This window comes from Etheostoma cragini, chromosome 11 (assembly GCF_013103735.1).
Source record: "Etheostoma cragini isolate CJK2018 chromosome 11, CSU_Ecrag_1.0, whole genome shotgun sequence".
Taxonomy (NCBI): Eukaryota; Metazoa; Chordata; class Actinopteri; order Perciformes; family Percidae; genus Etheostoma; species Etheostoma cragini.
Window position 1 is genome coordinate 8287952 of NC_048417.1, and position 15156 is coordinate 8303107.

General features: G+C 36.8%; 1 protein-coding gene, 1 long non-coding RNA gene and 2 other non-coding genes across 4 annotated transcripts; 3 read left to right on the plus strand and 1 right to left on the minus strand.

Annotated features, from left to right (window-relative positions):
• The first annotated feature begins 2373 nt into the window (after positions 1 to 2373).
• LOC117952996 lies at positions 2374 to 12258 on the plus strand. The gene is made up of 3 exons (XR_004658549.1): positions 2374 to 2472; positions 12095 to 12098; positions 12244 to 12258. It is a non-coding gene; the product is annotated as an uncharacterized LOC117952996 (long non-coding RNA).
• On the minus strand, positions 2512 to 9592 carry dhrs12 (dehydrogenase/reductase (SDR family) member 12). Its single transcript, XM_034885688.1, has 10 exons — positions 9358 to 9592; positions 8254 to 8387; positions 7739 to 7821; positions 6259 to 6351; positions 6093 to 6174; positions 5189 to 5250; positions 4926 to 5030; positions 4748 to 4838; positions 3932 to 4069; positions 2512 to 2755 (listed from the first exon to the last, which is right to left on the minus strand). Exons 1-10 carry the CDS (start codon positions 9411 to 9413, stop codon positions 2634 to 2636), a joined length of 966 nt encoding a protein of 321 aa, XP_034741579.1. The 5' UTR covers positions 9414 to 9592; the 3' UTR covers positions 2512 to 2633.
• On the plus strand, positions 10459 to 10568 carry trnal-caa. The gene is made up of 2 exons: positions 10459 to 10496; positions 10523 to 10568. It is a non-coding gene; the product is annotated as a tRNA-Leu (tRNA).
• On the plus strand, positions 11734 to 11852 carry LOC117953544. Its single transcript, XR_004658638.1, has one exon. It is a non-coding gene; the product is annotated as a 5S ribosomal RNA (ribosomal RNA).
• Positions 12259 to 15156: the final 2898 nt, after the last annotated feature.

The following is a 15156-nucleotide window of genomic DNA, read 5'->3' on the forward strand; positions in this document are numbered from 1 at the left end:
TATGTCAAAGCACTGGAATCAAGAAACAAAGATGTGTCACAAATTGCTGCTGTGAAGAGAAAATATCTTAGTTTTTTATGATTTGGAAGTTTGTGCTTTAATTATCAGATGGTAACTCCATTGAATACTTATATTCAAACCCCACTAAACATTTTCCAAAGATGTGTAATTTTCGATTGATGAAAAGGTTTGGTTTATACTTTATCCCACAGTGGGGAAATAAGAAACTGAAGGCTCGACTGTTCATGAAACACTTTGTTTGTACTTTCACAGCTACCCTTAAAGGTACATTTATAACAGCTGTTAAATCCTGAATGTGAGCCTGTGGGTATTAAAAAACTTAAAGGACCATACCAGTGTTTTATCTGAGTTTTCAGCTCCTTGACTACAAATCATGTATATTTCTCTTGTTTTAAATTCAGGCTGGACACTTTAGGATTTATTTTTTCAATCAATTCCAAGAAGCTGTTGGTTTCCAACTAATTGATTGTCATGCTTTATTGAAATGAATGTTAAAAACCAGCTGCCTGGAATAGTGCTCCCAAAAAAACACTAAAAAAAACTAAAAGACAATAGCTTGTTTGACATACTTGTGATCATGTGAAGTGCATGTGATTTAAATGTGCAAAAATGCAAAATCACTGGTGTAACCTTTAAATGTAAAAACCCAGACTACACAAAGGCATTAGATAAACAATACATACACTTCTGTACCAGTCAAAAGGAATGAATCATCTGAGGCCAGTGGTTTATTTTAGTGTTGCAGGAGAGATAACAGACATTGTTGTGTGTTTCAGTGTGTCCATTAATGTAACCATGTATGTATAAATGACATTAAAAGAGCAGGGCCTCCTACTCGACCAGTTGTGAGTCGTTTGTCTTGTTTATCAAATCACATTGATGAACATACAGTAGCCCTTTACAGAAATAGTTTACTATTTACTATAGTACATCTTCCTCTGTTGCGGTCAACTTCCTTTTGGAAATTATATGAACCTATTCACATGAAACTTAGAATATGCTTTATATTTTACTACACCCATGTACACAGGCCACGCCCCCTTTTATCACTTTTGAACTGTTTAAGGTTGAGTCCTGTGTGACATAACACTGACCTCAGCAGAGAGTTGCTTTTTGATTGGTGATGGTTTGACCTGACCCCTATACGTTAGCCACGCCCCTTTCATTACTAATGACCCATTTGATGTAGAGTATTGTGTGAGGTATCAGTGAACTCAGCTAAGAACTTTTATTGTCATAAGTGATGGTTTGGCCCGCCCCTTATGCGTAGGCCACGCCCCTTTCACACCTGGTGACCCATTTAAGGTAGAGTTTTGTGTGACGTACACTATTGTCCGAGGAATCATTGAACTCAACCCCGGGAATACCCGGTGCTGTAATCTTTTTATTCTCGTCTTTCATCAGCAGAGGTCGCTGCTCCTTCTTTGGCGGAGACAGCATTAACACATAGACCGTTAATATTAATAAATATACAGTCTATGGAGAAACAGCACTAGAGAAAAAATACAACATGTTTTTATTTGGCAGTGTGGATTCTTGCTCTGTATCGAAGAACTACTTTAAGTCATTCATTTGGCAGTGTGAAATGCCTCTGTAAAGTGTGTGAAGTGCTGCTGAATTATAGTCTACTTGACACATGTACTCTCTTCTGCTCAACTCAACTTTATGCAGCCCAAAGTAAAATTAAAACAACACAGACAAAAAAATATACAATTAGGCAATAGACTTAACGAGACATAGGCCTACAATGTTAAAAATTGAAGCCAACGGAATAAAATTAAGCAGAGGGAGCTGAAAATAGTCCCAGTATGTGGTTTACAAATAAGATTCCAAATAATACCAAATAATCATTTGATTCTTATTTTATGCCACAGTAGACACATAGCCTAATATTCAGCAAATTACACCTATTTCATTGAAAGTACACAGTAATTTAGTTTTTGGGGATGAATCTCTCAATGAACTGTCAAAAACATTAACAAAGTAAAATGTCCAAATAATGGACCACAAAGTGATCCTCTCAAATTATTATTTTGTGGGACTAACAGTCAAAATTCTAAAAATATTCAGTTCATATAAAATGGGAACGAAAGCAGCAAATCTGAAACCTGCTGATGTTTGGTATTTTTATTTACAACATTAAAGTGAAAATGACATTAGTGAAGTGCATATCATTCGGCCATTTTACTATAGAATATTAAGACTTAATATTGTATCTCCGTTAAAGCTTCGGGGACCCAAGCTATTTAAGTACCTGGATATTTTTGTGAAGTACAAAAATTAGGACATTTTCTTACTATGGCTTTACAAGATGCACAAGAAAAGCCAAATATTTAATATGAAAATATCCCAACCTGAACATCCACCACCCTGCTACCAAACAAAACGGCAGATAATTTAACAGTCAAGTTTACACAAATGAATATAGAACTTTGCATTTTTGTTTTATTAGTAGACAAAAAGACACCTTTACTTCAGTTTTTGTTCTTTAAAGTATCAGTCAAAAATGTGAAAAAGCATCCTCTACATTTTAAATAAAACAACATGATTTTGTAAACATTAGTAATTATTTAGGAGTGTTTGGTTTTAAAGAGACAAGTGCATTCACAGAGCTAGGCCTGTTGAGGTTTGAACTTTAGGGCAAACTCCTCCAGCGCAGCCAGGAGCTTCTCCTCCTCCTGTGGTGTGGACCTGGTGGAGGCCAGCGCCAGGTGGGTCGCCACCGCTTTGCGATCTAGAAAAAAACCAAACAAAAAACACATGAGCATTAGAGACACTGAAACACAAAAATGTTTTGCAGAATGATCATATTCAGAGAGTTGATTGTAGAAATCCGGAACAATTTAAAGGTCTTGCGGTACCATAGGAACATGAACAATGAGGCATCGCCCTTGACGATTGAATACAATCACATCATAATTGTGTCCCAGCCGCTCTCCTCCCTTTACAGGAAGCCTTCATTCAGTTCAGTGCTTTGATATCAGTTCCTATATAATGTTTTGTCTCCATCAGTATCTTTAGTTACTAGTTTTCAAATTAAAATTTCACACTCAAAACATATGATCAGCTTATGAAATGTGACCAAACATACATTTATAAAAATGATATATACTTCCACAACAACGCAAATTACATAGTACATATAATAATAGATACAAAAGTTATAGTACGTACTGGATGTCAAAAACATTCATGGTATAATATGTCAAAAAAAGTCATAGTCATACTATAGTGTATAAACAAAATCATGGTATAAATATGTCCAAAAAGTGATGACAAAATTATGGTATAGTATATCAAAAAAGATCATGGTACAGTATGTTGAATAAAGTGATAAAGTTATGGTATAATATGTTGAAAAAAACTCATGAAAAAGTCCAGCCTGGACTGGGTATCAAACCTGGGTCAGATTCTGAAGTGACTACTTGTTGGTTGTTGAAAAAAGCCATTTAAAAAGTAATGGTATGTCGAAAAAGAAACATTATTACACAATATTTCATTAGCTTTACTGATCAAATAATATAATATTTAATGGGACTTTATAGAATATTTTTATTTTATTAATGATGGCTGTATTTTATTTAAAGGAGCTCCTGGTATTGTGAATGCTGGCTCACTGAAACAGCTTACTGGGACACTTACTCTAACTAAGCCATTGTTAATGTTACTTATTACAACTGTGCTTTTCCTGCTTTGGCAAGTAGAAATGTCTGCTGTAAAAAAAGGAGTGTTGTGTACTTTTTCTTTTGATACTTTTAGCTTGAAATACATCTTTACTTTTACTTAGGTAACAGTTACATAGCAGCACTTTTACTTGTAAAGAAGTATTTATTCATTCTCGGTTATATCTATGGTTTGACTCTTGGTCTATTATCCAGTTAAAATGTTGTGATAGCAGAAATAAAAATACCCTGGAAGAAGAGACCGCTCGGCTGCTTCACGGCTGCCGCAGACACAGCGAGCCACACCGAGGTGTCGGCCCCCATGGCCTCCGTCCTCAGTTTGGACTGCATCTTAGCGTGGAATGAAGGCATGGACGTCTGGACAGCTACAGAGACAAAAAAACTAAATTGCAAATCACAGAACCAACCTTTTCTGCCACATGCCACCTGCTAGTCATATGTTAGTGTAGTGTCTTTATCTTTATCACAGCATTGTTATATCTTATAAATTATTTAGAGTATATAATTTATATATTATAATTTATTATTATATAGGCCTTTTAAGCTGTGCCTAGAAACCAGTACTTTAAAATTACCACGGCAGAGTCTAAAAGAAAACTATCGAAAGTTAAATCTGTTGATCATCCACATTAACTGAAACATTGTTTTTGATACTAAAACGTCATTTTATAATATTGTGAGCACCATAAATAAGATTCCTTTGCTTTGCATTGAGTTGAGGTAGGAGTTCAAAGATGGGAACTCCAAAAAACCTAACAAATCAAAACCACAAGATTCAATCTATTATCTATTTCTATTGTCTATTATCTCATTTTGCTTTCACTAACAATAATCAGTAAAATAATTGCTGGGAATTGGCCTTTTGGCAGATGATCAAATGCATCCGTCCTGATATTATGATCTACAGCTCTTCAGACACATTCTGCTACAGTAAAATGCTTCCCTGCCTCCTGGACTTGTGAGTATAATGGTTTATTTTACAAGGTCATATTTAATGAAATGACACAGAAATAAAGAAATATAATCTCCTTTCTTTTGTGTACCTGGTGTGTCTGCCCAGCCAGGGTGCATGGAGGAGAAGTGGATCTCTTTGTGCTGAGAAGCCCATCTGTCTGTCATTATCACCTGCTGTCTCTGTCAAAATGACAACACAAAAACACTTCAGCAAACACGGATACCTGCCACAATCATATAGTGCAGTTGCACATCAGTCTCCTTTACTTTGTTCTGAGCGTAGGCCATGGTGCCATCAAACGTCCCCTTCTCAAACTGGAGGTCGTCCACGTTCAGCTTCTGTGTGAGCATGCCGCCTGACGACACCGTGACCTGAGAGGAGATTGTAGCAAATGTATTTTTTTATACTTTTTTAAAAAAGCTTAAAACGTACGCACAGTCTGCCTGTCTGTGATAAAATCAGACAGTAAAAGCATCTTTCCGAAATGTATTTGTGCGCCTTTTGACGCAACAATTGCAATTCAACCCACCACTCTTGGGTCTTCAACCTTCTTCAGTGCAGGTATCAATGCTGTGGTGAGAATGTATGTACCTGGAAATAAAGGAAAGCACAGAAGCTAGTTCAGAAACACTTATCTGCTGTAGCGGAGAATCCAAACTCATATTGTCGGTTATTGGCTGGAACACTTTTTGGGGCTGCAGGTTGGCACAGTTTGTTTTTGTTGCCATTTGTAGACCCTGGGCTGTCTACAGAGACCACGTTTTTTTTTACAGTGTGTTCAGGGGACAGGCAGCTAGCAGACGGTAAGGAGATGTTTGCTGTTTGTGACAAATAATGTTGTAGCTTAAAAAACGCAAGGCATTGATTAAAGCACCTTAAGCGGATTGATGTTTACGGGCTCTTGCAGTCCAACCGATTCCCCATAATGAGAGCACTCAAATCCAGAAACCAAACCCTCCTTCTTAACACTGGTGCTGAATGAAATGTGTTGCTTAGTTTAAAAAAAAAAAAATTTTAAGTACTGAAAGTTGTCAGATTTTGTAGTTTACCCTTGTCTACGATCAGATCATGGACAAGGTCATAGTTCATGATTGGAATCGAAATATGAATAGGTTGTTGTTTAAAAGATTTAAAAACATTGGCTTCCTTCGTCAAAACATGTTTGCATTTCTTAAAGTAAGGTATCCAAAGAAATTATTGTTTCAAAATTGGTACGTGAACTTCCCTATGTTCCCACATTTCTAAGAATTTTCTCGAAATTAGGGTTAGGCTTAACCTGACCCCAAATTGGGAGAAGGGGGGATCAAATCTGATACAAATTTGTGAAAAAGGAAGTGTGGGGACAAAGGGCCCGATTTTGGAAAAAGATCTTAAAAATGTGGGAACAATTCAACTCAGGTATTGCACTGGAACTAGCATTTGAAAATACTTACCAAGTGTATTAGTGGCAAAGTTCTTCTCCAAACCCTCCTCAGTTAACTCTCTCTGGTTGACCATACAGCCAGCGTTGTTAATCTGGTTAACACAACAAGTAATTCAATTATGATAAAAACCAGTGTGTGCATTACAGGTGAACCAACCCATATCTTCAACACCTACCAGTACATGCACGGCATTGCTTTGTAAGAAGTTCTGGGCGAACTCCCACACTTGTCTTGCGCTGGACATGTCAACGATGTGGACGTGAACATTCTGGGAATAAACCGGAAACATGAACATAAGGGACTGATATTTTACTTTCTCTTAAAAAGGTTTAGGAACATAAAAGAGGACATTTCCTTACGTGATAGTTACACTTGTGCGACGTTGTTAAAAATTACAGGCTTTTGCAGGTGGTTGCTTCTAAAGCTGATGATCTCAGAATTTAGGATCATTCTACTGTTGCATATATGTCGTAATACTAATTCATATATAATTTAGTATACCTTTTCACACAGCAAATTTAATCAAGACAGAGGGAGGTCTTGATCTGATTTGCTGAGGAATTTTGCTGACTGAATTCAGTTAGGTGAATCATTTCATCACAGAATGACCACATTTATCTCAGTGACCAAAAAAAAATGGGCTGGGCCCTTGCAGATAAAGATACATTTTAATAAAAAGTAGATGTTTGACTTGTCCTCTCCAAACTAACAGTGCAATGTAAAGACATTGCCATTTATTTTTGCATGTCTGCCAAAATATACTGTGTACTGCACAAATGTATCAGAAATATTGATAAACACCATGTGTGTTGTGTTGTTATGTGTTGGCTCTACCTACAACAGTTAAGCTTGTATATTCAGTTACAGCATAAGTATTGCATAATGTGTTTTGACATGAAGTAAATGATTTTCAGTAGCATCCATTCAATGTCTTAAAATGTAATATATATAAAATATAAAAAAAGTATCATTTATAATAACCAAACTGCGCAACATTATATATTTATTCTGAGACAATACAAACGGTTAGGTTTTGCTTTACTCCCCTGTTATATATTTGGTTGTATGTTGTATGTACTCTCCCCAGAGTCAGAATCAGAGTATGTACTCTCCCCAGAGTCAGAACTAAACAACGGGAAGCAGCGTTCAGCTTCTATGCTCCTCATATCTGGAACAAACTCCCAGAGAACCGCAGGTCCGCTGCTACTCAGTTCTTTTAAATCAAGGCTGAGGACCTTTCTCTTTGATGCTTTTCTTTAAATGGTTGTTGATTTCTTTAAAGTTGAATTTCTTTTATTGCACTGTAACTTATAGTCTTGTGTTTTATCTTCTTTTTTTTATTGTTTTTATGTAAAGCACTTATAATTGCCCTGTTGCTGAAATGTGCTATACATATTAAGCTGCCTTGCCTCACCTTGCCTATTAAACCAGTCTAGACATTACATTGTTTTGGACGAAAACATAAAATAAAAGCGAAACTTGAATGTACTGAAGTACTTTGTTCCAGCTATCCACGAGCAAAGAGATTCCGCAGTCCGTCAAGTTTATTTATAAAAACCCAAAAATCACCCATTTTCCTCGGAGGGCTTTACAAACGGAACGTACGACACCCTATGTCATTAAGCCCCCACTTGGACAGGCAACAGATTTCTCACCTGATTTTTACTCCGTTCCACAATTTCATCTTTGGCTGCTTCTGCTCGCCCCTTGTTTCGACACACCATGTGAATAGTTCCCCCTGCAGACTCAAAAATAAATACATATCAGTGAACAAGCCAGCAGTAACTTCTATCACCTCTTCTTGTAATTATTGTCAGAAAAAGGTCTGTATTGATTAGGTGTCAATCAATGAATTAAACTTTACTGGTATAGGCTGTTGGTAGTGGTTTACAGACAAATGGCAAAAGCTGGTAGAAACAGTATGAAGACTAAAACGTGGAGAAAACAAGTATAATTTGAATTTAAAAAAATAGGTAAAGACAAAAGCATACAATATCAAAAAAAATTCTAATCAAATGCCAGGCTGGAAATGTAGATTTTAAGATTTTGTTTAAAGATATCACTTTCATACAATTAAACGGTTTTGAGAGAGGATAGCTCTAGTAACCTCTGTACTCACCTCTGGGGGAATAACTAGTAACTTTTTAACTGTTGACGTTCAAACACTTACCTCTGTTGGCTATTTCCTGTGCTGTTGCTTTGCCTATCCCACTGTTGGCACCAGTTATCATGAAGGACCTCCCACTCAGGTTTACATCCAGGTCTGCTGGCGCAAAATGCTTCGCTGCAGCTTCATAGCCACTCCTGTTAGGATAAGTACATTGAAAACAATACACATGCACTGTCACCAATATTATCACATATTCTGATGTAATACAGAGGTTGAGCCATTTAAACGGCTGTCTCCTGCTGGTCTAATGTCTGCAGTGAAGATCTGGTCTCATCAAAATGGGTGAAAGGATATATGGATATGGATAGTGCTTTAACGAATAATGAATCAAGCATTCATTGACAAGACAATGCTTTTTTCTAATTAATTAATAATTGGATCAAGCAAACTTTACTTTATACTTCTACCCCGCTACACTTTGGAAGCCAATACATTTTACTCCACTCCATTTATTTGACAACATAAGTTACTGAGTTAACCAAATGAAAAATGCACTAATAAACTGTGATGTGTTATTATAGATTGAGCGAGCCATCAGTATATTTAGAAGTTAAAACTAGCTCCAGCTGTAACATTAGTGATGATTACAGATTAATGCATCAACCATTAGATTCCTGTAAAATATGGTTATTCTGAAATTGGCCATTCTGCATAATGAGTACTTTACTACTTTAGTACAGGCTACGTTTTGAATACTCACTTGAAAGTAAGCCTTTTAAATTTAAGATTTTAAATGCAGCACCTTACGTGTAACATAGTATTCTTATGATGTGGTAAGGGTATTTTTACTTAAGTAAAAGGTCTGAGTACTACTTCCACCACTGACTATTTTTACATTTTATAGACTAGTTTAGAAATTGTATGTTTGCAAGTATGCAAACATTGCTCTGTTGGTGATAAAATTCTGACATTGTATGATACAATGTCAGAATTGTATCACCCACAGAGCAACATATTTTTTTAAATTGAGGGTAGTATCTGAAGGTACTTCTCAAGGTTCATAGTACAATGATTAGGTAACGTTAAATGTTGCACAAATCATAAAACTACAAGAGATTTGACTACATAACATTGAAAGGTCACAGTACCGAGCCCCCTACTTACTTGGTATACTCCTGGAGTCCTTTCACAAACCAAATGGCATTCCTGTAAATCGACATGTTTGACAAAAATGTGTCTCAGATTGTGTACAAAAGGTTTTCAGCTGAAAGCGGCGGAATGAATACAGTCCAATGTTTTTTGTTTCATAAGAATGACTGGTAGTGGTTATGTAGTAGAATGGGCGGGGAATCACTTTCAACAACCGGAAGCAAAACATTTTTTTTCCTCGTAGCCTTCGTTGCTTGGGTTGGTTAGGTTTTGGCAAGAAGAGTGGGATTGGTTAGGATTGAATATCAGGCTAACCAATCAGGGGCAGAGTGAAGTAGAGTGGGGCGGGACATGCCTTCGCCTCAGAAAATAACATACCGATAGCTTTCTAGTGCCCCTGGTGGATATGTACGCGTATTACTGTAATCACGGATAAATAGCGATACAGAAGGCAAGCCTTTGAGTTTAACGTACATGAAATTAACTGCACATACAATATTTCAATAGTTTAATTTGTATTCACCATATTTGTTAGTTCTGTCTCCAGTAAAGAAGAAAGAGCACCACCCTCTGCGGATGAAAGACGACAATTACAATCTTACAGCACCGGGTATCAGCCGGTCTCCCTTCCAAGTACTGACCCGGTTCGACCCTGTTTATCTTCTGAGATCAGACAAGATCGTGCGGCCGGCGTGTTCAGGGTGGTACGGCCACAAGCAATTGCAAACGATGAAACACAAGCCATAGGTGGCGAAACATTTCCGCAAGCTATGACTGTTGTTATACAGCAGACCTCCAATGTGAGCTCGATGAGTCTGCTCATTTCATTTACAATACTAAGGCTGCCTATCTATATTGATTATTTTTGCAACTGAATCCAACAATCAATTGAACTGACCTTAATAGCCTATTATGATTGTAGCCAAAGCATGTCGACGGCGAAACTACGCCACGGTTTAAAGTTTGTTGAAGTGTTCGTTAACATGGTCGCTTTTGCTAAACTAATAACGTAGTAATAACTAAAACCCTCTTAACGCAGTAAATATACAAATCCACAGGTATGACCACCACTTAACAGTAATCAAACAGCCCACTGGCGCTCATCTATGCACAGTTGTCAGGATGGCCGAGCGGTCTAAGGCGCCAGACTCAAGGTTAGAAACCTTCCTAGTAATGGGACTTCTGGTCTCCGAATGGAGGCGTGGGTTCGAATCCCACTTCTGACAATACTTTTTTTGTGGCCCAATGACACATTATCGCGTTTTCTTTCTTTTTATGGCACATTGAATCACAGTGGTTTAAATGGAATTAAATAGTATTTCATATAATTGCAGTGGCAACGAGAAACAGTAAAGAGTCCTTACATGTTAAAACAACACACTCACACTTAAAACAAATCTCTACAAGCTATTTTTAATGATTAGCCTACAAATACACGTATAAAGTAGGCCTATGTATGTAAAACATGTATAACCGTAAGACGAATGTTCAAAGTCAATTGCATTTTAAATACATTTTTATATATTAATTTGGCTAGTACTAATAACTTCATCGTGCATAATGCGAAACACTAGCATTACAATACAAGCATAATGTTAAATATGGTAAAAACAAGCTGAATCAGAATCAGCTTTAATGGAAAAGTAAGTGTGAACACAAACGGCTTTTTGCTGCTCTCAATGTAGGCTATAGCCTACACAAAAAGACAAACAAGACCAGGTAAACATAAACATTTACAAAAATCATTTAACATCTATTATGCTATGGGATAGGCTAACACATATGGAAATACACATTCATATCAGCTCTGAGGATTGAGACATGATGGGATTAACACTATTTAATATATAATTTACTTGAAAGGCTTGGACTGTTAAAGGGTAACTAACTTTTTTTCTACCGGGACCTTATTTGACTATGTTTTTGTGTCTAATGACTACCGGGAACAACAATGTTTGAAATTGGTCCATTAAACTATCTGCAGTCGGCAACCGAAAAACAAGCTTCAATCCAAATTATTGGCTAGGGATATTGCCCAGCTTTACATTCACAAAGGGGCTCGTTTTGCCAGTGACAGGCTCATGTTAATATTATAAGTGTGACAATTTGGAAAGGATTTCTAAGGACGTTGACCTTTCTACTCCTGATCCTTTTTTTTTTAAAACAAAAAGGATATTGCGTATGCTAAAAGTGGGACGTGAGTAATGTTTCATCTGTCCCTCCTGGTCGGGACGAATAAACATATAGTTTAAGCCATAGGCTACACTCAATGAATATATTTTTTCTTTTCAAAAAATATAATTAATTTTTAGTTTTAATATAGACACATTTGAAAACAGTCAGTATGTTGGATTACCATCTATAAATAGCTTATGTTCTCTTGCTTAATTTGTTTACGGCCATACCACCCTGAACACGCCCGGTCTCGTCCGATCTCGGAAGCTAAGCAGGGTCGGGCCGGGTCAGTACTTGGATGGGAGACCGCCTGGGAATACCCGGTGCTGTAAGCTTTTTATTCTCGTCAGCAGAGGTCGCTGCTCCTTTTTTATAGTGGAGACAGAGCTGAAAAGGAAACAGCATGGAATCTGCAACTTTATTTATAACAAAAATAAACATTCTTACAGTGACAGTGTTCAACAACACAATAATAATAATAATAATAATAATAATAATAATAATAATAATAATAATAATAATAATAATATAACTCTCCCCCAAAGAATGAGGAAGTAAATCATAACACATACTGCAGATATGTGAAATGGGACACCCTGGTAAGCTATTTAAAGCTTTTTTAAAGGGGCCCCATACACTAGAAAATAATACACATTATAAATACAATCACATTGTTTGGATAAAAAGTAAACATTTACAACAAACACAAAAGTAAAAAGAATAGAGTAACCATTTCTCACACTGAAGCTTGTGCATTTCAGTTTCCGTTGAAGAATTGGAAAAATAAGGTACTTGAAAAATTTCCAAGCTATAATAAAAACAGTTAAAAAAAAAACAGAGCATAGGGGTTGGGCTATAACATAAAAATAAATTCAGACATAAGTGCATAGTTTCATGGCTTGGTGTTAGTGTTCAGTTTACATTTTTAGTAAATTAATTTTTTTTATGATGATTCCATTTTTAACCAAGAATTTAATATTCTTGTTCTTCAAGATTATTCCTGACTGAATAGCTTTGAAATAAAAGGAATCTGCATGTCGGAGGATGCAAATTAACAATGTATGAAAATTGACTTTTGTCTAAAAAATTTAAATGTATACATGTAATGAAAAAAATAAACATAGAAATATATAATTAAGGTATCAATAAATAATTAAATGAATAACAGCATATTCAAAATTCAGTAGGCCTTATGTGTAACCACCTATTAAAAGCTGGTGATGATAAGTACCATTTGCTCATGGCCATCCCACCCTGACCAAGCCCGATCTTGGAATCTAGGCAGGGTTGGGCTGGGTCAGTAATTGGATGTTTAAGCACTTAAATTTCACTTGTTGGAAAGCTAAAAGTTAATGCACATAAATCATAATACAATGTATAATCACATGTACGTCTTATATTTGCAGGTTAGAAGAACCAACGCCTGTACACCGGCCCATTCAGCCAAAGCCCGCCGTGGCCACACACATACAACCCAGAGTGGCAGCAGCACCTCTACCCCTGGACCAGCCATGAAACTGTATGGAACATCACGCCCTGGCTTCATTCCTGTGGCACCGCCCCCTAGACCAACAACCAAACCAGTGATGTCAAATAAATCACTGAGGCCATGTGCGGCCTGCTAAGTACCTCAGTGTGGTGGAGAGCATAAGAGGGACACACCCTCAAAGGACAAAGCTGCTGGAAGCCAGGAAATCTTTACATGTTGCCCAGCCACAAGAAAATCCACTACTTCCGGTTTTGAAGGTGTTGCATTCAGTTATTTTGATCACTTCAAAAGTGAATAAATGTACATTCATTTCAGCATAATATTACCTGCAGCCGCCAACAATCCGGCATAACTTGCAAAGTCAAGATCATGCTGGAACTTGGAAATCGTAGATTCAGCCGTCTTTTCTTTCTTCTAGCTTTTGTTCCTTTTTCTGCAGAAATGAAATACAACTGTAGAACAATCACACATACCTGATACACTTCTGCAACACTAGACTGATTACTGCTCAACATCTTCTGTGAGCGGTTATCATGTCTAAAGCGTAAGCTTTTGTACAGAGCAAACATTGATGTTTATTGAAGGTGCTTAATTTTTCCATAAACCAAACAGAAATTGTAATGTAATTGTAAATTAAAGGATCTAAAAGATGACCCAGATGACCCAGTTATCTTACCTCCGACCTTTTGTCAATATGACAGAAGGGACCTCTGTAGCTAACTCCAGAATTTGCTGCATGTGCTGCGTTTGCCACTTTAGACGTTCATTCTTCTCACCTCACCCTTCTAGCAATAAATATTCAGGTGGAGCGACTGTACAACCCAGGCGGACATCTTTTTCAAGAAGCCATCTAAATGACCGTCCAGCGTACTTGCAGAATGTGACAACTAACAGGCCTTTCCACATCCCTTTGCTAGAGCTTGGCCTCTCCCGGCCTATCCAAGGGGGTTCTGGGAACCTGATGCTGCTTGAGGTGGGTGTAGCTGTGTGAAGTTGTAGCTTTTGCCACACTCATCGAAGTACATCTCCTTTGTTGCATGAAGCTTCATATGGTCAGGTTGGATGTTTTGTTCCAAACACTGCATTCATATCTTTTTCTCTCCATGTTTTAAACTTGACTTGGTGTAGTAAAATATGAAGAAATATTAATAATTAATAATAGGCTCAAACCTAAAGGGGGGCACAGATTCAATTTTCTACAAGAAAAGACAAACAATTGAAAGCACACCATCCATTTTGAAGACACACACACATCCCCAGAGATGTACTAAAAGCTGCACTTATTGGTTTGATAGTGGTGTACTTGACACACATTAAAACTCATTCTGTTTACATATCTAAAGCCTATTTAGACCTCGAATTTCCACTTTACACTGTAGTAACAACATCTACACACCAGCCTGGTCAGATGATCTGATGAGGGATTAAAAACATAATTAGCGACCCTGCGCCCTCTTAACAGTAGTAGCCTACATATTTACACATCGCATTTCTCCAAGGTCTAAACATGTCAAATCAGTAGTCTGATCGCATTTTAAACCCATTTCAGAGAAATCAGACCTATGTTACTGAATTTCATAGATAGTTTCAGTAGGCCTATTGCGCAAAACGATATATTATCATGTAAAACCTTTAATATCAGGCAAATTGTAAAACAAAATATAACGAGGTTCATTCATTACATAGCGCATAATTAGACCGCACTTACCTGAGAGTAAAAAAAAGAGCAAAAAAAGCTTTTTATTCTCGTCTTTCATCAGCAGAGGGCGCTGCTTCTTCTTTGGTTGAGACAAGTAAAATATTTAACATGTTTTTTTCTTTGGCAGTGTGGAATTTGTACTATTGCAGGCTACTTTTAACTTCTGAATAAATTAGAGAATACATTAATATGTGCATTAATAAACACATGAATATATATACATATATGTGTCTACAGAATCAAATACATGTTTAAAAAAGAATAAATGTATGCTGTAATAAATATGAAAATAAATATAACAAATATATGCATAAATAAATAAGAATAAATAAGACCTCCTTCCTTATTAGACACTAACATAAATACCTAGTTCTAAATGTAGGTAATTAAAAAAAGATGTTGGCTATTTACGTCTTGTTATTAAGCACCCGGTACTCCACCCGCGGGGGGG